This window comes from Aquarana catesbeiana, linkage group LG08 (genome assembly GCF_042186555.1).
Source record: "Aquarana catesbeiana isolate 2022-GZ linkage group LG08, ASM4218655v1, whole genome shotgun sequence".
Lineage (NCBI taxonomy): Eukaryota > Metazoa > Chordata > Amphibia > Anura > Ranidae > Aquarana > Aquarana catesbeiana.
In genome coordinates this window covers 15,547,018-15,574,023 of record NC_133331.1, presented here as the reverse complement: position 1 = coordinate 15,574,023, position 27,006 = coordinate 15,547,018, and the positions used below count along the sequence as shown (strand labels likewise).

At 43.9% G+C, this 27,006-nt stretch overlaps 1 protein-coding gene across 1 annotated transcript in view; it reads left to right on the top strand.

The window, feature by feature from the left end:
- LOXL4 (lysyl oxidase like 4) overlaps positions 1-27,006 on the top strand; it is a 158,317-nt gene that overhangs the window by 9,235 nt on the left and 122,076 nt on the right. Inside the window, exons 2-4 of the mRNA XM_073595544.1 lie at positions 9,791-9,968; positions 22,162-22,498; positions 26,819-26,988. Coding sequence (XP_073451645.1) covers positions 22,213-22,498; positions 26,819-26,988 — 456 coding nt within the window. The 5' untranslated portion in view covers positions 9,791-9,968; positions 22,162-22,212. The remainder of the gene's footprint in view (positions 1-9,790; positions 9,969-22,161; positions 22,499-26,818; positions 26,989-27,006) is intronic.

Here is a 27,006-nt window from a genome sequence, read left to right as displayed (position 1 = left end):
GAATGCTTGTAATCCGAAGCACTCGTATATCAAACGAGTTTCCCCATAGGAATCAATGGAAACTCAGATAATTTGTTCCAGTGTCACTGCTAGTGTATGCAAAACGCATGTGGCCAGATGTGTGTGTGTGTGGGGGGGGACACTTAGAGATGCTCGGAGACCACTCGTAAACACTCAGAGACACTCGCAGATGCTCGGAGACACTCGGAAACCAAGTGTCTCTGAGCATCTTCGAGTGTCTCTGAGTGTCGCCGAGTGGTCTCCAAGCATCTCCGAGTGGTCTCCAAGTGTCTCCGCCCCCCCCCCACCTCTGGCCACATTTGGTACTGCACACCCCAGAGGCTTGAATGCTGCTCGTCTTGCGAGACAACGCTCGCAAATGGAGTCAGGATTAAAAAAAAAAAAAAACAGCTCGTATTTCAAAACGCTTGTAAACCACGTTACTCGCAATCCGAGGTTTTACTGTACATGTACTAGATCAGGGGTGTCAAATTCAATTTCATTGTGGGCCGCATCAGCATTATGATTGTCCTCAAAAGGTCCTGTTGTATCTGTAAGATTAGATGTCCAGCGCATCCCCTTCCCTTACATTAGAAGTCAAGAGCCACCCCACCATCAGAAGTTGAGTCCCCCACTCTCCCTAACATCACAGTGCACCCTCCTTCCTTATGCTGCTGCTGGGAAGAAGCTGGATGCATTGCTTGAAAGCAGAAAGTAGGGGTCTGGAGGAGGACCAGAGGAGGGCTGGAGCTCTCCTGCAGCTGCAGGAGAGGTGCGAGGGCCACATGAAATGACCTGGAGGGCCGGATTCGGGCCGCGGGCCTTGTGTCTGACACCTGCGTTCTAGATCCATGACTCAGAAAGTATTGAAGCCGCTGGATGACCGTAACAGCCAGTCTTAAATTTCTGCACTGGAAGGCTTTGATTAGAGTGGAAGTAACCAATGCCAGGCTGGATGTGCCCAGAACCGGGCACACATAGTCCTATCTGACTTTTATACATTCTCATATGCTGTGCTCTGAGGTTTTCTAAGCATAGGTTCCAACTTAGTGGCCGATCTCACATTCACCGAGGCCTTACTGTTCACTTTTACCAAATCCCTTCACCACGTTTGGCTATAATTTAATGCTGTACCCCTCTGTGGATTTTTTTGGGAAATTACATTTGCAACTGTTTTGGAACAATTGTTGGATGCATGTATAGAGTCACGCAGTGGCGGCTGGTGCTCAAAATTTTTGTCAGAGTGCAAAAATTTTTGAAAAAAAATCATCAATTGCAGCCATCTGTGCTATCAAATGCTGCTGCTGTGCCCATCAAACGCAGCCACTGTGCCCATCAAACGCAACCACTGTGCCCATCAAACGCAACCACTGTGCCCATCAAACGCAACCACTGTGCCCATCAAACGCTGCCACTGTGCCCATCAAACGCAACCACTGTGCCCATCAAACGCTGCCACTGTGCCCATCAAACGCTGCCACTGTGCCCATCAAACGCAACCACTGTGCCCATCAAACGCAACCACTGTGCCCATCAAACGCTGCCACTGTGCCATCAAACACAGCCACTGTGCCCATCAAACGCAACCACTGTGCCCATCAAACGCAACCACTGTGCCCATCAAACGCAACCACTGTGCCCATCAAACGCAACCACTGTGCCCATCAAACGCTGCCACTGTGCCCATCAAACGCAACCACTGTGCCCATCAAACGCTGCCACTGTGCCCATCAAACGCAACCACTGTGCCCATCAAACGCAACCACTGTGTCCATCAAACGCAGCCACTGTGCCCATCAAACGCTGCCACTGTGCCATCAAACGCTGCCACTGTGCCATCAAATACTGCCACTGTGCCCATCAAACACAGCCACTGTGCCCATCAAACGCAGCCACTGTACCATCAAATGCTGCCACTGTGCCCATCAAACGCAGCCACTATGCCCATCAAATGCTTCCACTGTGCCCATCAAACGCAGCCACTGTGCCCATCAAACACAGCCACTGTGCCCATCAAACGCAGCCACTGTGCCCATCAAACACAGCCACTGTGCCCATCAAACGCAGCCACTGTGCCCATCAAACGCAGCCACTGTGCCCATCAAACGCAGCCACTGTGCCATCAAACGCTGCCACTGTGCCCATCAAACGCTGCCTCTGTGCCCATCAAACGCAGCCACTGTGCCATCAAACGCAGCCACTGTGCCTATCAAACGCAACCACTGTGCCATCAAACGCAGCCACTGTGCCCATCAAACGCAGCCACTGTGCCCATCAAACGCAGCCACTGTGCCATCAAATGCTGGCACTGTCCCCTTCAAATGTAGCCAACGTGCCATCAATTGCAGCCACTGGGCCCATCAAATGCTGCCACTTTGCCCATCAAACGCAGCCGCTGCCACTGTGCCATCGAATACTGGCACTGTCCCCTTCACATGTAGCCAATGTGCCATCAATTGCAGCCACTGTGCCCATTAAACGTTGCCACTGTGCCCAAACGCTGCCACTGTGCCATCAAACGCTGCCACTGTGCCATCAAACGCTGCCACTGTGCCATCAAACGCTGCCACTGTGCCATCATATGCTGCTAGTGTGCCCATCATATGCTGCCAGTGTGCCCATCAAATGCTGCCAGTGTCCCTCCTGGGACACCCCGCTCACACACCATCTCAGATGGATGGTGGGACCCCCTGGCCCACTCACACACCCCCCCCTCGCGGAAGGATCATGGGACACCCCGTGCAGGAGGACCGGCGCTTACCTTGGTAAGGTGTCCTCTTCTCTGGCGTCTCTTTTCAAGTGAGCTTCCTCCGCTCTGTCCTGCTTCCGCCAAAGCGCTGAGCATCCAATAGGGACGCCTGACGCTTTGCCCAATCAGGAAACAGGTCTCCTGAGGACTGACCTGCCTCCAGATTGGTGGGGAGGCAGTGCGGTGTGAAAATAGCAAATATTCATTCGCTATGGTCACACAATTGGGTGGGATCAGGGTGCACTCTCTCCGCCCCGAGCCCACCCTTTTTTGAAGTCTATTAGAGCCTCTGGCTCTAATCAGGTGCTTAAAAAAAAATACACCCCCTCCCCCCCCGCCATAGGAGTCCATGCGTCCGGCGTCCTGAAAGGGGCCGGGCGCATGGATAGAGGGGCGGTAGCAGAGATAGGGGGGTGGGGCCCGTGTGCCCACAATGCACAGGCTGCCACTAAAGTCAAGCATTCCTTTGTTATCTGCTGCAAATCCTTTAAATTGAAAAAAGAATTAAAAAATGATAACCATTGGCAACATTTTGTCCATTTTTGGCCAAAGACTGCTTAGTGTAGGACATTAATTTTCCCTCCCAATATTAAGCTAGATTTAATTTACCCCAACCAGCCAATCACCGGATCTTCCCCCGGAGTCGTGATCGCCTAGTCTCAGAAATGGTGAGAATTAAATCGTTGCACCCCCCCCCCCCAACAATGGCGCGTCCTCTCATTTCACTCATTCTTTTCCTAGAAAGCTCATCATGGGTAATGATGAGTAAACATTCCATTGAGGATTCCTAAAGCTTGTTGAGACGTAGAGTAAATAGCGGAGGAGTTTCCATTTTCCTAATTGCAGCTTTTTCTGGGGATGTTTTCCACCGGTGAATGTTGGCGAGTCGTCCAGTTTTCCGAAGGTCATAGGAAAAATAAGAAAGGTTGTTTATTAAATCTGACATTTGATGACTTTGGGCGTATATGAATACAGATTTATTTAACAAGGGCTTCCCTGTAGAAATGATCATTTCACAGTGGTCACATGAGGTCAAAGAAGACAGCTGATTGGCCGTCATGGGTCACCGCCAGAAGTAGTCAGTTCTATGTACACTCACCGGCCACTTTATCAGCTACACCTGTTCAATTGCTCGGCATTGTCGGCAACACAAATTGCTAATCAGCCAGTCACATGGCAGCAGCTCAAGGCATTTAGGCATCTAGACGTGGTGAAGACGATTTGATGAAGTTCAAACCGAGCATCAGAATTGGGGAAGAAAGGGGATTTAAGTGACTTTGAACGTGGCATGGTTGTTGGTGCCAGGCGGGCCAGTCTGAGTATTTCAAAAACTGCTGATCTACTGGGATTTTCACGCACATCCATCTCTCGGGTTTACAGAGAATGGTGGGAAAAAGAGAAAATATCCAGTGAGCGGCAGGTGTGCGGAGGAAAATGCCTTATTGGAGGTCAGAGGTAAGAGGAGAATGGGCAGACTGGTTCCAGATGATAGAAAGGCAACAGTAACTCAAATAACCTCTCGTTACACCCAAGGTATGCAGAACACCATCTCTGAGCGCTCAACACATCCTACCTTAAAGCAGATGGGATACAGCAGCAGGAGACCACACCGGGTGCCACTCCTGTGAGCTAAGAACAGGAAACTGAGGCTACAATTGGCACACGATCACCAAAATTGGACAATAGAAGATTGGAAAAACGTTGCCTGGTCTGATGAGTCTGGATTTCAGCTGCGACATTCAGATGGTGGGGTCAGAATTTGGTGCATGGGTCCATCCTGCCTTGTATCACCGGTTCAGGCTGGTGGTGGGGGTGTAATGGTGGGGGGGGGGATATTTTCTTGGCACATTTTGGACCCCTTAGTACCATTTGAGCATCGTATAAACACCACGACCTACCTGAGTATTGTTGCTGACCATGTCCATCCCTTTAGGACTACAGTGTCCCCATCTTCTGATGGCTCCTTCCAGCAGTATAATGCACCATGTCACAAAGCTCCAATCATCTCACCACTGGACAATGAGGTCTTTGTACTCCAATGGCCTCCACACTCACCAGATCTCATCCAATAGAGACCTTTGGGATGTGGTGGAAGATTGGCATGATGGTGTCCCCATCTTCTGATGGCTCCTTCCAACATTATCACACCATGTCACAAAGCTCCAATCACCTCACCACTGGACAATGAGGTCCCTGTACTCCAATGGCCTCCACACTCATCACATCTCATCCAATAGAGGACCTTTGGGATGTGGTGGAAACGGGAGATTCGGCATCATGGATGTGCAGCCAACAAATCTGCAGCAACTGTGTGATGTTATCATGTCACTATGGAGGAAAATCTCTGAGAAACGTTTCCAACACCTTGTTGTATCTATGCCACCAAGAATGAAGGGAAAAGGGGGTCCAACCCACTACTAGCAACCCAGTGTACCTAATAAAGTGAGTGGCTGGTGAGTGTATTTATAGTCATCCTGAGTTAATTTCCCACTAAGTCCCCAATAACATTATGATTTAATATTTAAGTGTGGTTATCATTATTAATTTTATAGCGCGGCACAAAAAAAACGGTTTAAATGTAATTTGCACGTTGATGTGGGAGTGTGTAGGGTGCTGCTTGCCAAGCTAGTGTACTTATATCAGTTGCTCACCAGAATTTACATTTCATTCTACTGGTAAAGAGAGATTTGTTGGAGGCCATGAGAAATGACCTCTAGGAGGTGAAATTTTGAAAGATTCCCAGTGAAAGCCAAACGATTGTTTGGAGTGAGATACAGTAGGTTCCGGTAGGGAGATGTTCAGAGTTTTGGGTTTGCTGCTGTTTTTTTTTTTCTGTTTCTGAAAGTCTTGAAGAGTTTTAAGAAGATAGGTATAGTAGTGATGGAGAACGACTACATTATAGGTCTAGAAGGCTCAGTTATATCTATGCCTTGGGATACCTCCGATTGTTCCTGATCAAGTGTGCTGAGGGTTTAATGGCTAAGGTAAATAAACGAGGGGACAATGGACAACCTTTCATAGTGCTTCTTTCAATAGCAAGTGGAGCAGATCTGAACCCTGAGTACAAAGTGAAACCAGAAGGAGTAGAGATGTTGCACAGCGGAAAAAAATTGTTTCATTTAGTTTCGGATTCATTTGTTAGATTAATCATTTACTGTATTTATCGGCGTATAACACGCACCCCAATTTAGGAGGGAATTTTAAGGAAAAAAAAACTTTTAGGAGGGAAGTTGAAGGGAAAAAAACTTACATTTAAATGCCCATCATTGCAGCCTTCTCAGTGCAGCCTTGCCCCAGTGCAGCCATGTCAGTGCAGCCTTCCCCAGTGCAGCCTTGTCAGTGCAGCCTTCCCCAGTGCAGCCTTGTCAGTGCAGCCTTCCCCAGTGCAGCCTTGTCAGTGCAGACTTCCCCAGTGCAGCCTTGTCAGTGCAGCCTTCCCCAGTGCAGCCTTGTCAGTGCAGACTTCCCCAGTGCAGCCTTGTCAGTGCAGCCTTGTCAGTGCAGCCTTCCCCAGTGCAGCCTTGTCAGTGCAGCCTTCCCCAGTGCAGCCTTGCCCCAGTGCAGCCTTCAATCCCCTGTCCCTGCTTCCTGGGCTTCAAAATCGCCGACCGCGATTTGAAAATGGCGCCGCCGGCGCCGAAATACACAGTACAGTACAGTACACAGCGGATAGCTCCGCTTGGGACTACGAGTGGAGCCGAAAGTAAACGAGAGCCGCCGGAAAGAGCCGAGGACCGGCTCTGTGTATTTCGGCGCCGGCGGCGCCATTTTCAAGTCGCGGTCGGCGATTTTTAAGTTTTGACAGCTCGGGATCGCAGGGGATCGGCGTATAACACGCACCTGTGACTTTCCCCTGATTTTAAGGGGAAAAAAGTGCGTGTTATACGCCGATAAATACGGTAGTTTCGTCATATTTGTTATGTTAGAATGATTCGTTTTCTGAACTCTTTTGTATATTCGTTGTTCCTAATCGGTTCCTATTTCAGAAACAGTGGCGGCCCGTCCATAGAGGGCGCACGGGCACCGCCTCCCCTATCCATGTGTCCGGCCCCCTGATCTGCATATCAGAGTGCCGGACCATGGATTCCAATGCAGGGGGGGGTGGGGGTTTAAGCACCTAAATAGAGCCAGAGGCTCTAATAGGCTTCAAAAAAGGGTGACCTCGGAGCGCAGAGCATTGCGTTCCGGTCCCACGATGGCGAATGAATTTTCGCTATTTTCGCACGAAAGTTCCTCCCCACCAATCAGGAGGCAGGTCGTGAAACCTGTTTCCTGATTGGCCAAAGCGTCAGGCGATCCTATTGGAAGCCTATCGCTTTGGCGGAAGAGGAGACACACGGCCGCCGCTGCCCACACTCCAGGAGAGGACACCACAGCCCCGCCACACAAGCGGGTAAGTGCCGGGCCGCCTGCAGGGGGGTGCTGTCAGTGCCGTGCCGGACTTGTTTGCCGCTCCCCCAAAAGAAGAACCCACCAGCCGCCACTGTTCAGAAATTATTTTGGAAGATTGGCTGTATTCATTTTAACGTGTTCATTCGTTATTTCTGGAGATTACTTGTGTACTCTGTTTGGGTCGGATGGAGGTGGATCCATCAGAATCTCCGAATCATAACATAACGAATGGAACAAAATTTATTTTGGATGTTATGATTCAGAGATTCTTATGGATCCGCCTCCATCCAACCCAAACACAATAAGTAGGAATCCTCATCTTATTTTACTTTTATACCTTACTGCATTTATTGCAATATATTTCCATTTCATATGTAGCGCATTTTATATAAAAATGAAAAATGTTAATGCAAAATAAAAAACGGAATGGATCCGAATTAATTTGGATAAATTGATATGTCGTTACTGTAGTGATACCCCCGTAGGAGCTGCTGGTATTTTACCCAGGTCTTCACCCTTTCTACCCATAAGCCAGGCTCAAGATAGATTCACACAGCCATGTGCCCACACACTTCCACTCGCTGTCTTCAATGACCAGTCTAGGGGTTTTGTTTTTGTTGTTTTATTTGTTTGGGGAACTTGGATAGGGAAGGGGATTTAGTGGGATAATCCAAGAAAGAGCTATTTACAATTGAGGACATCTAACTGATCTCTCGGTTAAGCTCTGGTGAAGTCCTTGCTGATAGCAGACTTCTCCTTGAGAGTAGCACAAAGTAGTTTCGGGAGTGAGCAAAGTCCCTCAGTAGTAGTGGTAGCAGGGAAAGGCTCTTCAGGTACAAGCCAGTTATGGTAGACTGCTTGGCAGTCCAAAAGTAGTAGTTCTAAGCACTAGCAGTATAGGCAGCAACAGTTGGGAAAACTCTTCAGAACACGAGCTAGTGTTCCTTTCAGCCAACACACAGCCGACCCTCTAGCACAAGAGGGGTGGCAGCAGCCCAAAGGTCCCCAAGATCTCCCAGCAGTCTGTACTCAGTAAATGTCCAGGGAAAGCTGGTTAACTCCTCCCAACTTCCAAGGGACACGTTCCTCCAGTGACACTAGACCACTTTTAATAAAGGATTTGTCAAAAACAGTTTCCTGTGTTTCTTACATTTTGACACTTTTTTTGGTGAATGGGTATGGGTACCCATTAACATGGGGGGGGGGGTCGGCATCTGGGGGCCACCTTCTTAAAGGGGGCTTCCAGATTCCGATTAGCCCCCGACCCACAGACCCCGACAACCACAGTCCAGGGTTATCGGGAAGAGGCCCTTGTCTCCATCATGGTGCTCATGGGGACAAGGTGCTTTGGGAACCCATGTTGAGGGCATGTGGCCTGGTATGGTTGAGGGGGTGCTCAGTCCCCCTCCCCCTTTCCTGACCTGCCAGGCTGCATGCTCTGATAAGGGCCTGGTATGGATTTTGGTGGGGACCCCACGCCGTTTTTTTTTTAAATTTTGGTGTGGGGTTCCACTTAAAATCCATACCAGACCCTAAGGGCCTGGTATGGACTGGGGGGGCCTTACGCCATTTTTTTTAAACATGATCTCTGTAATAGGGATCCACCATATCAGCCCCTCCCTCTCTTCTTTTTACACATCGTTGTTTTTGATGAGAGTTGTTGCTGAGGTTCCTACAAGATGTTCGTTCCCTGGTCCGGTCGGGTTCACTGAGATCCTTTGGAGCCAACTTCAGAAGACCCTGGACCTCCACTTCCATCTGAGAGTGCCACAGATTCCATTCCCAAGCTTTTACGATTCAGTGTCGCTGACATCCGGGTCCATCTGCTCTGGTAAGAGTACCCATTTGTTTTGTTATCCTGGATTCATCAGTGTTGGTGTTTCACATTATTTCCTGCACGTCCAAGAAGATTCTCCCTTTATTGTTGGAGGACTTTTTATATGTTTGGTTTTTCCCATTTCCTGGCTAGGATCTGGGGTTAGAGACTCACTTCTATATTATACATGTTGGACTTTGTAGATATTATTTTTGTAGTGATGCACATATCATTTGTACACTTGTTTTGTTAAGCGCTACATTTTTTCCTCACCAATTTTTTTAAACATGTTTCTATTGTTGGCATTCTTTATCATTATTCATTTGTCAGTAGGGAAGCCCGGTTGTTAAGGACGCGGGTGGCCGGCTTACCCGGCCCGCTGCTTAACAGCCAGCTATTTCTTCACACAGAATTGGATTTGGTCGATCTTTTGTCTAACAGATTGTCCAGGTAGTCTTAGGACTCCAATCGGCCAATGGGGTCTCAGGACCTACTTCCAGTTCGGCCCCAGGGCAAGGAGCAGCAACCCTACCCTGTAACCTTGTCATCTGCTTCCTAAGGTAAGGAAGCATCTGTCCGTCCATCTCCCATGGGGTCTGGCCGCCTTCCCGCCCGTCTCCCTGAGCGTTTGGTTTGCCATCCCCCCCCCCCAAAAAATATTTAGCACCACCCGCCACTGTTAGGAAGTGATTTATATTCTGTAAGGAGTTTCTGTTGCTGGTATATAAAGCATAAGTACAGTTGTTTAGCCTTGATATGTGCTGTGTGTCTGTGTTTTTCCTTGTGTAGATGCCTTTTCTATGTGAGTAAATGTCTTATTATCTTGATTGCAGGGCATGTGTCTATGCAATGCATTGAAGACCTCTAATTCTGCCTTTTCCTCATAAAACCGGAGCAGTTGGGGATTCTCCGGCGGTCATTCTTACTCGTTCCTGTGAATGTAACTGTTTTTGACACCAAGAAACACTTTAAGCTGTTTTAATACAGGAATAACTGAAAAACACTGAGCAGGTGGGTATTTGTGAAAATGTATCCAATTGTTTGTAGAGTTTTGTATCCATAATGTGACCGTACCTAAAATATATTTCAATCCAAGACTGTTTTATGATTTGGATAAGGTAGGGAAGTATTAGCACCTATTGGTTTTTATTGCTGGTGACCATTCTCATGTAAGAGAAAAGTGATGATAGCACTCGGAAAAGTGGAAATTTACAAACAGTTTATTGATAATCTTTTAAGGGACGAACATCACAGCTCTACAAGCAGGGAACGGGGTTGACGCGTTTCACACCAACCTATAAGACAAATGAAGCACAAATTGCTGACGTGGCACCACACCCATATATACGTTTAGGAAAAAAAAAGAATGAAAAACAAAGGACTTTATTTGTTGCCACACGTAACCCCAGAAATGAAGTGAGCAAAATAAAATTTCAAGAAATAATTAACAACATAATGCTGCTAAAATATTTCAATACAATTTCTGATTACATATACTAGATTCCCTAAGAAAAAGGGGTCGCTAATCCTGCCAGATCATAGCCCATACATAACCAGATACAGTATCTCACAAAAGTGAGTACACCCCTCACATTTTTGTAAATATTTTTTTCTATCTTTTCATGTGACAACTCACTTTTGTTACCAGCGGTTTAGACATTAATGGCTGTGTGTTGAGTTATTTTGAGGGGACAGAAAATTTACACTGTTATACAAGCTGTACACTCACTACTTTACATTGTAGACAAGTGTCATTTCTTCAGTGTTGTCACATGAAAAGATAGAAGAAAAGATTTACAAAAATGTGAGGGGTGTACTCACTTTTGTGAGATACTGTATATGTGTGCACAAAATTCGGACTATCACAAATGTACTGGGCCAGACTACAGAAAGAGATGGAGCGCCGGTATCCACCTCTACGTGTTTCGCAAATAAATGGCTTCTTTGGGAGACCCTATTATATTAGGCAATGAATCAAAGTTACTTACAATATCCCTTTTCATCCTATATATAGGGACAGGGGCGTAGCTAATGCAAGGAAAGCAAGGTGTTTGCTGGTGGCATTTTTTGTAGGGGGGGCGGCACCGCCTCTCAGGCAGAAGAGCTGCTGTGTGTGGGCTGTTGGGGCTCTCCTGAAACACATGGCTCCCAGCCCCAAAAGCCAGTCTATGAGCGCCGCTCTGGGGGGGGGGGGGGGGGGGGGCGATCTCAGCGATGTGACAGGACAGCGGACTCAGGGGATGGAAGGACGAGCCTGACCGCTGCCAGCACCGAGTCGGGGAAAAGTTTTCCAACTCTTCCAGAGCCACTCCAGGGCGATGAGAGAACAGTGTGAGCTCTGACCTCCCTCCACTCTTCTCAGAGGCTGTGCCATCTGCTGTCAGCAATTGGGACAGGAGATTGGGGTGTGTGTGTGTGGTGTTGGCCGATCTCAGGGTGCCCAGGCTGTGTTGGAGCAGAACTGGCAAGAGGCAGAATATCACGGTCTGCTGACCATCAAGTCCTAGGAGGAGAGGTGAGTGAGGCATGGACACCATGAAGGCGGGGGAGTTGTGAAGAGGTGGGAGCTGTGAAGAGTGGGGGGCTTTACAGATGAAGGGGTGAATCTTAAACAGGAAGGGGTGAGACAAATTTAGATAGAGGGGGTGCCTGATTTTAGTCTTGCCTAGAGCAGCACCAAACCAAAATACACCACTGTGTAGGGGTATTTAGAAATTTGAAAAAATGTATCTGGGATTTTAAAGGTTCTAAATTAGAACAATATCATTTATAAAAAGTAGAAATGTATTCAAGCAATAAACATACAAAAGGCAGATATTGATATTACAGTACTAATACATGTACTGACTGATTTCATCTCTACATTTTTCACCTTTGTAATTGGCTTCTTCAGGAGATTTAATTGATATCGGGCACAGGGAGCACTAGAAATAATCAGAATTTTTTAGAAGAATAGGACAATCAACAGTCACAGCAACATCAGAAATATATAACACAAATTTTACAAATTATATTTGTTAATTCATAGGCAAAATACTTTCTCTACTTAGGATTTATGGGGTGACATAGGAATAATACCTTCTCTACTTGGGATTTATGGGGTGACATAGGCAAAATACCTTCTCTCCGCTGTATAGGGACGATATGTTTGATCTAGATGCAGCTGCATTTTCATGGGCTTTGTGTTTCACCCAGACCTGCGCTTAATCATAACTGACCATTGTCACTGCCATTGTCATTCTACATTTGAAAATTTTCACCAGGACAGAAGATGATGGCAAACCCTCCAGTGGAGATATCTGTCCTAGTGGCCACAATCTAATAAGAGGTTTCCACTAATTTGGGAAGATTTGCACATAAAAGTCTGATCAGGGTTTTTATTGGTTCCACATTTTATCCAAAACCCCCAAAAAAGTTTTGGCCATAGATACACAATTAATACAATGAACATTTTTTTGAAGCAGGATCCAAAACACTCTTTTCCGTGTAACTGTTCTTCTGCTTATTGTCCATTGTAAGGTTGAGGTCACTTTGCCCAAGGTCAAACTCTGCAATAAAAGCCTGTGTGATGGTCCCCTTAGGACTAATACTTTGTTGAGACAATCTGGAAATGTATACTCTCCTTTACTGTTTCCTATGGTCTCTCAGGATGCCGATCTTCTCATAACAATGTATTGTTGACTTAAAGCTGAAAGAACCCATCCATTCATCCATCTTCTCATCAATCTGCTGCCCCGTCTTTGACCTTTTCCTTCACAAAAGCTTTCTGGAGCTCCTGGTTCTTTAGACTTCTAATTGGCTGCCTCCCTGCTCTTCTCTTAGATCCTCTTATGTGTGAATCTGTCACATTGTATTTTAGATGTTTCCAACGTTCTTAGAGAAGTCTAGATTGTTGATATTGTTGGTTGTCTTTATACACGGAGATTCATTTTCTAATACAAATCTTCAGCAGTTTGCTCTGTTTTCTTTCTTACCTTTCCCTTGCTGTGACCACACACATAGATGAACAAAAGAAGAACAACGATTTTTTTTTTTCGCTTTCATGGTGATGACAATTTGGGGGCGTCAAAACTTTCCACTTCATGTCATACAATGAACATTGTTATTTGATGCTGATGACAAACATAGTTCCCAAATGTAAAGCCAACACACTACTGTCATCAACGCTGTGTATGTGCCATCAGTGACAACACAATACTATGAAAACGCATATATACTGTGTATATATATATATATATATATATATATATATATATATATATATATATGTGTACATACATATTCAGATCGCTTGATCATTTTTCGATCAATCCAAAGCATTCTAAAAATTTTGAATTCTTAAATGAATAAACTAAACGCATTCCGAAACAAATCTATGAAACAAAATTAGTAACATAATGAATCTATCCGAAACTAAACTAAACTTATTTTTCCGTTCTGCACATGTCTAATTGCCAGTTCTGGTCTGGTAAAGGAAATGGAAGAATAACGTATCTACTGGCTGGATGAACAATAAAAACAATTATGTTACACCACTTCCCGCCCGGCCCATTGCAGATTGATGGCCAGGAAGTGGTTCAGTTATCCTGACTGGGAGTCATATGATGTCCAGCAGGATAAGCCGCGATCGTGCGCCCGCGGGGGAGGTGGTGATCGGTGGCGTGGTGTGTCAGTCTGACACACCGCATCTCTGATCTAGGTAAAGAGCATCTGACGGAGGCTCCTTACCACGTGATCAGCTGTGTCCAATCACAAACAAGAAAAGCCTTCTATCGGCCTTTAATCTACTTGCGCTGACAGACACGATTAGATGAGAGCCGATTGGCTGCTCTTCTGTCAGGGGGGGTCTGTGCTGATTGATTATCAGTGCAGTCCCCCCCGAGGATGCCCACCCATGGCCAGCAAGGATGCCATCCAGGACCACCAGGTAAGCTCACTAGAGCCCATCAGGGATGGCAATCATTGCCTATTAGGGATGGCACTCTATGCCCATCAGTGATGCCCTCCAGCGCTTCTGATCAGTGGTGCCTATCAGTGCCATCTATCAGAGCCACCTATCAGTGCCACCCATTAGTGCTGCCTATATGTACCCTCCAATGCCACCTATACGTGCCCATCAGTGCCACCTTTGAGTGCCTATCAGTGCCACCTATCAGTGCCACCTTTACATGCCCATCAGTGCCACCTATACATGCCCATCAGTGCCGCATAAGAGTGTCCATCAGTGCCACCCATCAGTGCTGCCTATACGTACCCTCCAATGCCACCTATACATGCCCATCAGTGCCACCTTTGAGTGCCTATCAGTGCCACCTATCAGTGCCGCCTTTACATGCCCATCAGTGCCCATCAGTGCCACCTATACGTGCCCATCAGTGCCCCCTATCAGTGCCTATCAGTGATGCATATAAGTGCCACCTCATCAGTGCCCATCAGTGAAGGAGCAAACTTACTTATTTACAAAGTTTTGTAACAGAAACAAAGAAAAACTTTTTTTTGTTTTCAAAATTTTCAGTCTTTATTTGTAGTGCAAAAAAACAAAACAAAAAAAAAATGCAGAGGTGATCAAATACCACCAAAAGAAAGCTCTATTTGTGGAGAAATGATAGCAATTTCATTTGGCTACAGCGTCGCACGACCGCACAATTGTCATTCAAAATGTGACAGCGCTGAAAATCTGCAAAATTGGTCCGGGCAGGAAGGTGTATAAGTGCCCGGTATTGAAGTGGTTAAAAAAACAAGTTCGGTGTTATTGCTATTGACAGATTGTATTGTATGTGTCATTTTTGAGTTGCTCGGAGTTTTACTTTGAATTATTTTACAGATAAATGACAATGAAGTGGTCTTGTGATAAGCTGTCAGGCCGGCCACTTATTAATTACGTGGATTCAAAACCACGACTACTTTATCTTCATCACCGCCATACTTCTGAGAAGAAAACGCCCTCATTACCATCTTCCTTAACCCCTTAATTACACCCCCCGGGCAGATCTCCAGGAGCCATTTATTTTTGTACATTCATCCCGGGTTGTATTGCTCGGGGTTGTAGATGGAAGGAGAGCGAATCCTTTCCACGCTTCATTTAGTGATCTTTCCACTTCTAAGACAATGAAGATTTGAACAAATCGAGTTTTCTGTTCCCCGGTCCTGACAAATCCCCTCTTCTATGGGGAGGTCAGAGACCTGGAGTGATGACCGCCATGATTCCCACAGATGGGCCGTATCCCATGTGAAGGATTTCTGATGCCAATGGCAGAGTGCTTGGGGCAGGAGTTTTTATAATGAAGCCGACGAGAGGAAATACATTTCCTGAGACCAAAAAAAGGAAGAAAGTATAAGTGGTATTATGGCGGCGATACAAAGCGCGAGCTTTGCTCCTACAGAAAGATCGCGTCATGGTGTAGCAAAGAGTAAGGCTGGCCATACTGTACATGAATCGATTTTTTTTTGTTAGAAAATTTTTGTTTTAAGAACTAGACATGTGCAGAACGAAAAAATGCATTTAGTTTTTTATTCGTTATTTACATATATTTATTTAGTTAAAGTAGTTTTATTCATTTAATTAGTTTTCAGAATTAATTTTGTTTATTCAAATCGATTCAAATTTTCAGAATTCGGTCGAATTGAATACAGAATATTAAAATTGATTCGAATTGCATTCCAAATCAAATTTATTCTATTCAAAATTCGATTTTTGGAAGATGGTTATATTCTTCCTATTCTATTTTTTTTTTTATTCTTTTCTAATCTATTCTTTTCTGTTCTCTTCAAATTTGAATTTACTGTATTCAAAATTCGTTTTTTAGAAGATGGTCATATTCTTCCTATTCCATTCTATTCTATTCTTTTATTTTCTGTTCTATTCTTTTCTTTTTTATTATATTCTTTTCTGTTCTATTCAAATTTGAATATACTCTATTCAAAATGACATTTTTGAAAGATGGTTATATTCTTTTCTTTTCTATTATATTCTTTTCTGTTCTATTCGACTTTGAATATACTCTATTCAAAATTCAATTTTTGGAAGATGGTTGTATTCTTCCTATTCTATTGTTTTTTTCTATTCTATTCTATTCTTTTATTTTCTATTCTATTCTTTTCTTTTCTATTATATTCATTTCTGTTCTATTCAAATTTCAGTTTATTCTATTCAAAATTTGATTCTTGGAAGATGGTTATATTCTTCTTATTCCATTCTATTCTATTGTTTTTTCTATTCTATTCTATTCTATTCTATTCTATTCTTTGATTTTCTGTTCTATTCCTTTATTTTCTGTTCTATTCAAATTTGAATTTACTCTATTCAAAATGACATTTTTGGAAGATGGTTATATTCTTTTCTGTTCTATTCGACTTTGAATATACTCTATTCAAAATTCAATTATTGGAAGATGGTTATATTCTTCCTATTCTATTGTTTTTTTCTATTCTATTCTATTATTTTATTTTCTGTCCTATTCTTTTCTTTTCTATTATATTCTTTTCTGTTCTATTCAAAATTTGATTCTTGGAAGATGGTTATACTCTTCTTATTCCATTCTATTCTATTGTTTTTTCTATTCTATTCTATTCTTTAATTTTCTGTTCTATTCTTTTATTTTCTGTTCTATTCAAATTTGAATTTACTCTATTCAAAATTTGTTTTTTTGGAAGATGGTTCTATTCTTCCTATTCTATTGTTTTTTCTATTCTATTCTTTTATTTTCTGTTCTATTATTTTCTTTTGCTATTATATTCTTTTCTCTTCTATTCGAATTTGAATTTACTCTATTCAAAATTACATTTTTGGAAGATGGTTATATTCTTCCTATTCTATTGTTTTTTTTCTATTCTATTCTATTCTTTTATTTTCTGTTCTATTCTTTTCTTTTCTATTATATTCTTTTCTGTTCTATTCAAATTTCAGTTTATTCTATTCAAAATTTGATTCTTGGAAGATGCTTATACTCTTCTTATTCCATTCTATTCTATTGTTTTTTCTATTCTATTCTATTCTTTTATTTTCTGTTATATTCTTTTATTTTCTATTCTATATGAATTTGAATTTACTCTATTCAAAATTTTTTTTTTGGAAAATGGTTATATTCTTCCTATTCCATTCTATCCTATTGTTTTATTTTCTGTTCTATTATATTCTTTTCTGTTCTATTAGAATTTGAATTTACTCTATTCAAAATTTGATTTTTAGAAGATGGTTATATTCTATTCTATTGTTTTTTTTCTATTCTATTCTATTCTATTCTTTTATTTTCAGTTCTATTCTTTTCTATTATATTATTTTCTGTTCTATTCAAATTTGAATTTATTCTATTCAAAATTCAAATTTCAGGAAAGAAGATTATATTCTTTCTATTTTATTCTATTCGTTCCTTTTTTTCTGTTCTATTCTTTTCTAGTCTATTCTTTTTTTTTGTTCTATTCTATTATTTTCTATTGTATTCAAATTCAAATTTATTCTATCTGAAATTCTAAATTCAGACGATGGTTATATTCTTTCTATTTTATTCTATTGTATTTTTTTCTATATTCTATTCTATTCATTTATTTTCTCTTCTATTTTATTCTATTCCTTTATTTTCTATTCTATTTCATTCTGTTCTTTTATTTTCTATTCTATTAAAGGGTAACTCAACTTTTGTGGGGAAAAAAAAATAGAAAATAAAGAAAAAATTATATAGCGTATACAATTGCGACACGAGTCATCTTGTAATTGAATGTTCTTAAAAATACCTTTTCCATCTACAGGCGCTGTAATTTTCTGTAAATGCAATATGGCCGCCTGGAGTTGTTCTGTACACAGAGTGTAGTGACCACTCCCCAGAAACTTTATTTCCTGCTTGTGTGTTTGGCTCACCAATTTTCCCAGAAGTCTGCAATATGGATGAGCTTGATGTTCGGGTCAAACATGAGTTCAACTAGAACATCGGGTGTTCGCCCGTTCGACGAAGAGCGAACACTATGGGGCGTTCGCGGCAAATTTGAACGCTGCGGAACGACCTATAGTGCACTGCGAGATCGCAGTGCATTGCTGTATGATGATTGGCGAAAGCATGCATCTGACTTGCAGCGTCAACTTAAAACTGGTTTGCCAGTGATCAGGAACACGGACTGGTGACAGTATGTAAAATAACCAAAAAAACAAAAATAAAAAATACAAAAAAATTCAATTTTTTTTAAAATATTTTTTTCTTTTCTATTACCTTTTTTTTTGTATGATTTTTTTTTTTTAACATATTGTGACCAGAGCAATACAGTGTTACCATAGTAACATTGTACTACTCTGTGGAGGCGATCGTCATTTTTTTTTTTTTTTTTGGTACTATAGGCAAAACTTTCTTTTTCTTTTTGGCAGAGAAAATTGAGTACTGTCCGTGATACTTTTTTTATTTGCTCTAACATACAATTTTTCAGGACAAGCTTTCGGGGTATGTCCCCTTCTTCAAGGTCCAAGGAGTACTGCTTGGACCTTGAAGAAGGGGACATACCCCGAAAGCTTGTCCTGAAAAATTGTATGTTAGTGCAAATAAAAAAAGTATCACGGACAGTACTCAATTTTCTCTGTCACAATTGCACTAATACGGCTACAATCAAATCAAGTTTTGCTTTTTGGAATAGGGGAATAAGGGGGAGGGTTTATAACCCCTGTCAGATTTTTTGTTCGCCAACTGTGTCCCATTGCGGAGATTTCCCTTTTTTTACTTCCCATCCCATAGGAGGTAAACGGAAATCCCTGCAAATTAAGGGAATCCCCAGGTCATTAGTATCCCCACTGGATGAATTCCCCCCCCCCCCTCTCTTGTATTTTTCTGGGGACAGCCAAGAATTTTTTTGTCATTTTCTTTCACTTTCACCTTCAATGAGAATGGTATACACGACAAATAGAGAGGGTGAATCTCACTAACAGGGGCACAGACAGCAATAAAATCTGCCAGGGGGTCTAATCCCTCTCCACTCCATCCAAAACAAAAAAAAAAGTTTTGACTTCCTGTAGCTCTACCCCCCCCCCCCCCCCATACGAGCCGCTTGAGTACTACCCAGATTGTCCTTACTTCTTCACTGGCAAAGAAGTCAAAGACCAGTCTAGGTGTGTTGTTTTGCAGTTTTATTTTAGAGGAACTTGGACAGGGTAGGGGATACTTCAGAACAAAAACTAGGCACAACTTGAGGACTCTGGCTGATGCAGAATTGAGCAATAGGTAAAGTCCCTTGCTGGGAGCAGATGGCAGACTTCTCCTGTATAGCAATGTAGAAATAAAGAGTATGGGCAAAGTCTCTTGTAATGAGTGACAGGTAGACAAAGCTCTTCAGATCACCAGTTAGTGATCTCTTTAATTGAATCCTTGGTTGACCGCCTTAGAACAAAGGGGTAGCCAAAAGAACCAGGCCCTTAGATCTTTGGTCTGTACTCACAGCAGTCGCAAACTGATCCTTTCAGGCACAGCTCCCCTTCAGTCAGCTCTTCAGAAGTACCAGGGCCACTCTTCCATTTTAGCTTCAGGCCCTCAGGTTACTCCCCTGAGGCTGCATGGAAGCAGGTGCCGGGGGGGGGGGCAAGCCTGCCTCACCCCTGGCTGGTGCAATCCACGTGGCCTCAGGGGGGTAACCTGAGGGCCAATCTGGGAAGGACCCAGAGCTCAGGTGTTCCCTAAATATATATATCAATCCCCGCATTCACAGGTGCACCTCCCCTGTAATTGGCTGCATACATATATTCATGCTGCCTATTTGCCTAGGTCCCACTCATGTTCCAGAAAGCTCTACTAGTTTCTAGAAGGCAGGAGGAGCCCAGGTAAACTCAGTAGCACCAGAACACCAGGAGAAGTCCTAACTAATGAATTGCAGTATTCTGTTAAGCAGACATGCTGAAGATAGATTTGCCTCTAGCCCCACCATTAGGCTGAGGGACAAACTACACTAATCTAACTGTTTACCTCTATTACCTATACTAGGAGGGTGCCACATTTAAATATACTTTAAACTCCCCTCATTCCAACATGAAATAACAAGCTTTGGCTTTAAACTTGTTTGCCGCTCCCCCCCCCCCGGCTGGAGCACCAGCCGCCACTGGTAGAGACCAATGTTGTGCCCAATCGGAAAGGTAGCCAGAAGAGATGCGACCCGCCGCTGTCCCTTCTCGTCAGGAACCTTTCCTTAGCCCTAGTACTGTCCATACCAGGCAGGGTACCTGTCCCTCCATACTCTGCTAACTCGCCAAAAGCGTTTCAAACCCAGGAGCCAGGGCCTTAAAAAAAGTCTCTCCCTGACCCAAGATGGTCGCCAGAGTCAAATGGGGCAGTAACATCCAACCAGATCGCTTCCCCAGTGACCCAGGAAACCATAGACTCCCCCCCCCCCAACTGCAGTCCCGCTGTGGACAGCGCCACCTACAGTGGAGAAAGTAGACTGCACCTGCCTACACACTTATCTATCAGAACTATTTCACCATTGCTACCAGGGTCTCTTTTTATTATTATATGACATAATAGTGCAATTTAGTAATGGTGGTGGTGGGGGGGGTCTTCCTTGCTTGGTCTTGTAAAGGCTGAGGGGCTTGCAGCTGGTGACTTTGCTAGTGACTTCCAGAGTTGTACAAAGATGGAGGTTCAGCCCATCTATATGTGAATATCTATTTCTGAATATTGCAGAACACTACTTGTCAAAACTAGGTACCCGCTCCCTGGAAAAAAAATCCAAAAGTGTTAGAGGAGGGAGAGAGGAGAAAAAGCAGAACATCCCTTTTTACGTAAAGCTCCACTTTAGGTTAGAAGATCACAATAGTACATCAAAACTCTGAGGGCCACAGTAGGTTGGGCTGATCCCCCAATTAAAGTGATATTAAACCCTCACCTTTTTCCCCCCTATTTCTGTTCCTGAGCAATAGTTATGCATAAAGGGTCTAACCTTTTTTTCCATTTTTGCTTCTATATGTTGTTTCTTTTTGTTGGTCTGTTTTTCCCATTTCCTGTTGTCCTCCTTGATGGGTGCCCCCTTTGCAGCACCAATCTCATGGGGCATCGTGCGTGCCTGCTCACATCTGTGGAACTACATCCCTGTGGAAGCTTGCTAGCTGCACCTGCACACATGGGGACCCCAGCTACGGAGGATATTGCAGCTCTGCCTCCCATGTCCTTTGATTGACATGGGACACTGAAGCTTTGAACTCCAGCCCTGCCTCTGCTCCGTCCCTTGTCTACAGTCCAGAAGAAGATTGGCATACTGGGGTGGCGGGAATAGAAACTGTTGGAAGTGACCTTCCAACCAATCTCATGACTTCAAATTGGGAACATTTCTTGAACCCTTAAAAGGGAAGAACAATGGCTGGAGCAAGTAACCAGCTGAATACTGATACAATTGTTCTTGGCTGCCAGAGATCAGCATTGGTGGTTTTCGGTGGTAGACTGAATGGTACTGAGAGAAGTTGAGAGTCAGAATCTCCCCTATGACTTTTGGAGAAAAGAAAATGATCCCCTACACTAAAACAAACCTCCCTACGCTCATAATTTATTAATCCCCTAACATAATACCTAAACCTATTCATGAACACCTTCCAATTTGACCCGACCCTCAGCCTAATCACAACATTTAACCTAACCCCCTAACCCATGGTGAGCCCTGGGTCCCTTCCAGTGGGTCGCTCCACCCGCACTGCTAAGGTTACCTGCTTGTTGGATAAGTGCAGCGTGGTGTGGTGGTAGAAAGCACGCAGAATCCCAGTTTGCACAAAAACGATGTATTGCAGAACTAGTAAAACACTACAACCAGGCCAGGCTTGGAGGTTCACCCAACTGGGACACTTACAACATTCCATTTCAGGCCTGGGCTGAGGCTGTCATACACCTCCTTACAGGGTTTGCAGTGATGTGCGATCTTTAGATGAAACATCCTACTTGATGTTTTGAGCTGGGACAAGCTCTGTCCTTGGGAGATAACCTGGTGGAGCCTTCAGAAGCACCTTGTCATTTTTGTTGTAGGTCACCAGAGTTGTCAGGTTCTCAGGAATTCACTGTGGGGATCCCAATATTGCTGATAGTTTATCATTCGCCATTGTGCATTGCGCCCCTAACTCTGTATATTACTTCCCTGCTCACTGTAATCATCATGGTTTGTTGGTGGCCATGAAAACATGCATAGTCACTTTGTAGCTCTATGTATTGCACTTCTCCTGCCCACTTCGTAATTTATTTTCTTTGTTTTTCGTTATTAGGAATAAGGATTACAGAAATAAGCCGCCAAATAATCCCTGTGAGACAAAGTCATGAAGATCTTCCAGAATGCTGTGTGTTTATTTATTGGATCGCTATCATGTTTAATAGACTTTTGCTGCCAACAACTCCAAGCAGGAGCACCTCAGATCCAGCTTCGCTTGGTTGGAACATCACGAGTCCCCAACGAAGGTCGCCTGGAGGTTCTGTATAATGGTAAATGGGGCACTGTGTGCGATGATGACTTCAACCTGGAAGTGGCAAATGTAGTCTGCAGGCAACTGGGCTTTGAGATGGCCATGAACTGGGCGCACAGTGCAAAGTATGGACAAGGGGAAGGTAATGCAGAGATTTGTACTATTGTTATAGATTTATTCTTGTGATAAAATATGAGCAAAGCAGATCACCGGGACTGTTACGAGTACTCTAGAAAGCAAAAGCACCCTCGACAAACAAACTGAGCTCTCTTGTCTTCTGCGCAAGTAAGCAGTCTAAGCAGGGCCGGTGCTACCACTAGGCAAACTAGGCAGCTAGTTTCTCTTCTCTCTGCAGCAAGCAACTAAGTCTCAGCATCATCAGGCAGCCGCCGCTCTGTTCACACATAGTGTCAGAGGCGCATTGGTGGCGGAGGACTGTGTCTGTGTCCCGACTCCCGAATGAATGGAAGCAGGCAAACATTCATTGATTGCCACTGGTTGGGCTGCATTTGATGGGCGCTGGTGAGGCTACATTTGATGGGCGCTGGTGAGGCTGCATTGATGGGCGCTGGTGAGGTTGCATTTGATGGGCGCTGGTGAGGTTGCATTTGATGGGTGCTGGTGAGGCTGCATTTGATGGGCGCTGGTGAGGCTGCATTTGATGGGGGCTGGTGAGGCTGCATTGATGGGCGCTGGTGAAGTTGCATTTGATGGGCGCTGGTGAGACTGCATTTGATGGGGGCTGGTGAGGCTGCATGTGATGGGCGCTGGCGAGGCTGCATTTGATGGGCGCTGGTGAGGCTGCATTTGATGGGGGCTGGTGAGGCTGCATTGATGGGCGCTGGTGAAGTTGCATTTGATGGGTGCTGGTGAGGCTGCATTTGATGGGGGCTGGTGAGGCTGCATGTGATGGGCGCTGGCGAGGCTGCATTTGATGGGCGCTGGTGAGGCTGCATTTGATGGGTGTTGGTGGGCTGCATTTGATGGGCGCTTCATTAAAAAGGTGGGGTTTACATGGGCAGGGAAAAAGGAGTGGAGCCAGGGGGCAGCAAAATGAGGTTTCGCCTAGGGTGTCAAAAATCCTTGCACCAGCCCTGAGTCTAAAGTTTCATTGTAACATTATTGTTCAAAATGCATCCCTCTCCACTATGGACGTGTTGGTAAGTACTGCACTATACTGCACTATGTGAGCATCAGTTGGGTTACCGCTGGTGAGCTTTTTTTGCACAGTGCCAGTCCCCAGTGAAGTCTAGTAAGTCTTCTACAGATCTGGATATGATATCATCAAGCTTCATAGCAGCAGTTCAAGGTTTGTCATTACTTGCCATCTGGTGAGTGTATAGATTAGTGGCGGGACATCACAGAGAAAGAGCACTGTGTAGCACTTTTGGTTTAAGTGTTTATAACTGAATGCTGGATTTTGTCTGCTCTCTGGTGAGTGGTTTGGCAGACTGCACTATCACAGTAGGTTTTTGAGTCGAGAAAAGTTTATTCATTTACCACATGGACATTCATTTATCATTGTGAAGAGCTGCACTATATTTGCTATTATATGATTATTTTGAGGTTGTATATTCACCTTTGTATGTGCTAGCTGCTACATAAGTTATTCAGCCCTCACTTTCTCTCTATTGTCTGTACGTTTCTTTGAATATCAGTACGTTGCTTGGCCTGAAGCTGCCACCCTCCGGCGGTAAAAATACTGTGGTGGGGCGACAAGTGGTTAAACAGAGTTCACATACCTCCCAACTTTTTCATATGGGAATGAGGGACACCTATCAGCAAACTTATGTAGGCATAGGACACACACCCTGCCACGCCCCCTTAAAGGAGAATTGTACAAAAAAACAAGATTGGTTAAACCCACAAGTGCTTTTTTTACCACTACTATTCCTTTATGTTGGCTTCTGGAATTTACAAATGCCGCAATTTAGAAATCAGATGAAAGGTTTAGTGCTGGAAAACACTTTTTGATAGATAAAATATGCAATTTACATACAACTATATAGATTAGACCAAAATGAGGGACAAAAGAGGAGGAATGAGGGACAGAGGGACATTGCTCCAAATCAGGGACAGTCCTTTGAAATCAGGGACAGTTGGGAGCTATGGAGTTCATGGTGCATATGAGAGTTTAGTTCCACTTTAAAAAGGAATGTACAGGCAGTCGCAGGTTCCTGGTACGGAATGTATATAGAAGCGCTATCTCCTTTGTATGCTCACAGGTACAATTTTCTCCACTATCACATGTAGCGGATGTTGACTTCTAACTCGTGTCATAATCATCCAGTATTCTACACACAAGCTCCATTAGTTGATGAAGATTGCATATAAATCAGATCTCTATGTCTTTGTAAATTGTAGAAGAACCAACATTGTATGTAATGTTTCTGGAACTGATCATGATTTGTGTTTATTGGAGAATAATTAAAGGTAAAAGGTTATCCTCATCATTGCTGCAAACAAAGACCGGCTCTAATTATAAAGACTTGACGCTCATCCAATGTTTTCTGTTATGTGAGCTGTGAGTGGAACTCGGTGTGACAGATACGGTAGACGGGTTCCAGCCGTTGGCAGCAGGATACTTTGTGGCAAATTTTCAATTGCTGATTGGTTTGATTGCCCATTAAATAGGTTTGGCTGCAATAAATAATATAACTAAAGCTGCAGGATTTTTTGCAGTGACGATAATATTTATTTAGTATGATTAGAATGTTGTGCTGTATTAGACAGCTGGGGACAATCAAGTAGCTTTAGCACAGGTATAGATAGTGGAAGTCTATAGGTTCACAGCTGAGGGCCATGAAATAGCTTTGAGAACAGGTAGATTTAGAGTGGAACAGTCTCTAGGTTCACAGCTGGGGACCATGAAGTAGCTTTGAGAACAGGTACAGTATATTTAGAGTGGAACGGTATATAGGTTCACAGATGGGGACCATGAAGTAGCTTTGAGACCAGGTATAGATAGAGTGGATCTATCTATAGGTTCACAGCTGGGGACCATGAAGTAGCTTTGAGAACAGGTACAGTATATTTAGAGTGGAACGGTCTATAGGTTCACAGATGGGGACCATGAAGTAGTTTTGAGACCAAGTATAGATAGAGTGGAACAGTCTATAGGTTCACAGCTGGGGACCCTGAAGTAGCTTTATCACAGGTATAGATAGAGTGGAACAGTCTATAGGTTCACAGCTGGGGATCATGAAGTAGCTTTATCACAGGCATGGATAGAGTGGAACAGTCTATAGGTTCACAGCTGGGGATCATGAAGTAGCTTTATCACAGGCATGGATAGAGTGGAACAGTTTATAGGTTTACAGCTGGGGACCATGAAGTAGCTTTGAGAACAGGTAGATTTAGAGTGGAACATTTCTCTAGGTTCACAGCTGGGGACCATGAAGAAGCTTTGAGAACATGTACAGTATATTTAGAGTGGAACGATCTATAGGTTCACAGATGGGGACCATGAAGTAGTTTTAGCACAGGTATAGATAGAGTGGAAGAGTCAATAGGTTCATAGCTGAGGACTATGAAGTAGCTTTGAGACCAAGTATAGATAGAGTGGAACAGTCCACAGGTTCACTGCTGGGGACCGTGAAGTAACTTTAGCACAAAAAGGAGGCTGTACTCACAGGATCCTGGCACAATATCAGTCCAAAGGGGCAGCCCCTTGTAGAGTAGTCCAGCATCCATTCGAATGGGCTCCAAGGGCAAGCAGCCCCCCTCCTCTCAGCTCAAAGATCCATTCCCACAGGGGGGAAAAAGACAATCTCCTCGGGGCTCCAGACTATTTAGTGCCATCCAGCCCCCATCTGGGAACACATCCCTAGGGATTGGCTAGGCTTTGCTCAATAATCAGGCTGGTCATTTTAATTCTTCCTCCCTAAGTTCCAGAAACGTCTTCTAGAGACAGGGGGAGCAATCAAACTCTCAGCCTTTGAAGCCCTGAACAGACCAGACCAAACAATCACTGCTCCTCTGACTACAGCAGGAGCAGAAAACTAAATTTTACTTAGATTTTTTCTACATGATCCTCGGGGCTTATGTTCCAAAATGTGAGGGCTTCTGCCTTTAGTAGGTTTTGGATGCAGTGCACTAAAGAGACTCATATCCTTAATGGTGTCACAAATGGGTGCCAATATGTATCGCTTAGACCAGAATGTGTCTAAAGTACAAAGGGTACAGCGCTGAGCAAATAGTGATTGGTCATATCTTTACTCCACAGATGACTCTCTCTATGATGGACCCCTTAATTAGTTGCACACAGGAATCACCAGACAGACCTGGGTGCAGACTCGGGTGTTCACGAGACCTGAAAATCAAGTTGGACAATATCTGTATAATAAGAAAGTATTCAGAGATCTCTTTGTTTCTAAATCCATAGATGCGTTCAATAATGACACGTCTGATGATGCTACACAAGCTGCAAATTCTAAAGCAATGTGTTTATTGGGTTTTGTAGGTCCCATCTGGTTGGATAACGTCCGCTGCTCGGGTGTTGAGACCTCTTTGATAGAATGTGAGTCCAATGGCTGGGGAGTCACCGACTGCAAGCATTCAGAGGATGTCGGCATACTGTGTTCAACAAGCCGGCTACAGGGAGCGCCACCACCTCAAACTATCACCGCCCAGGTAGTCACTGCATTCTAC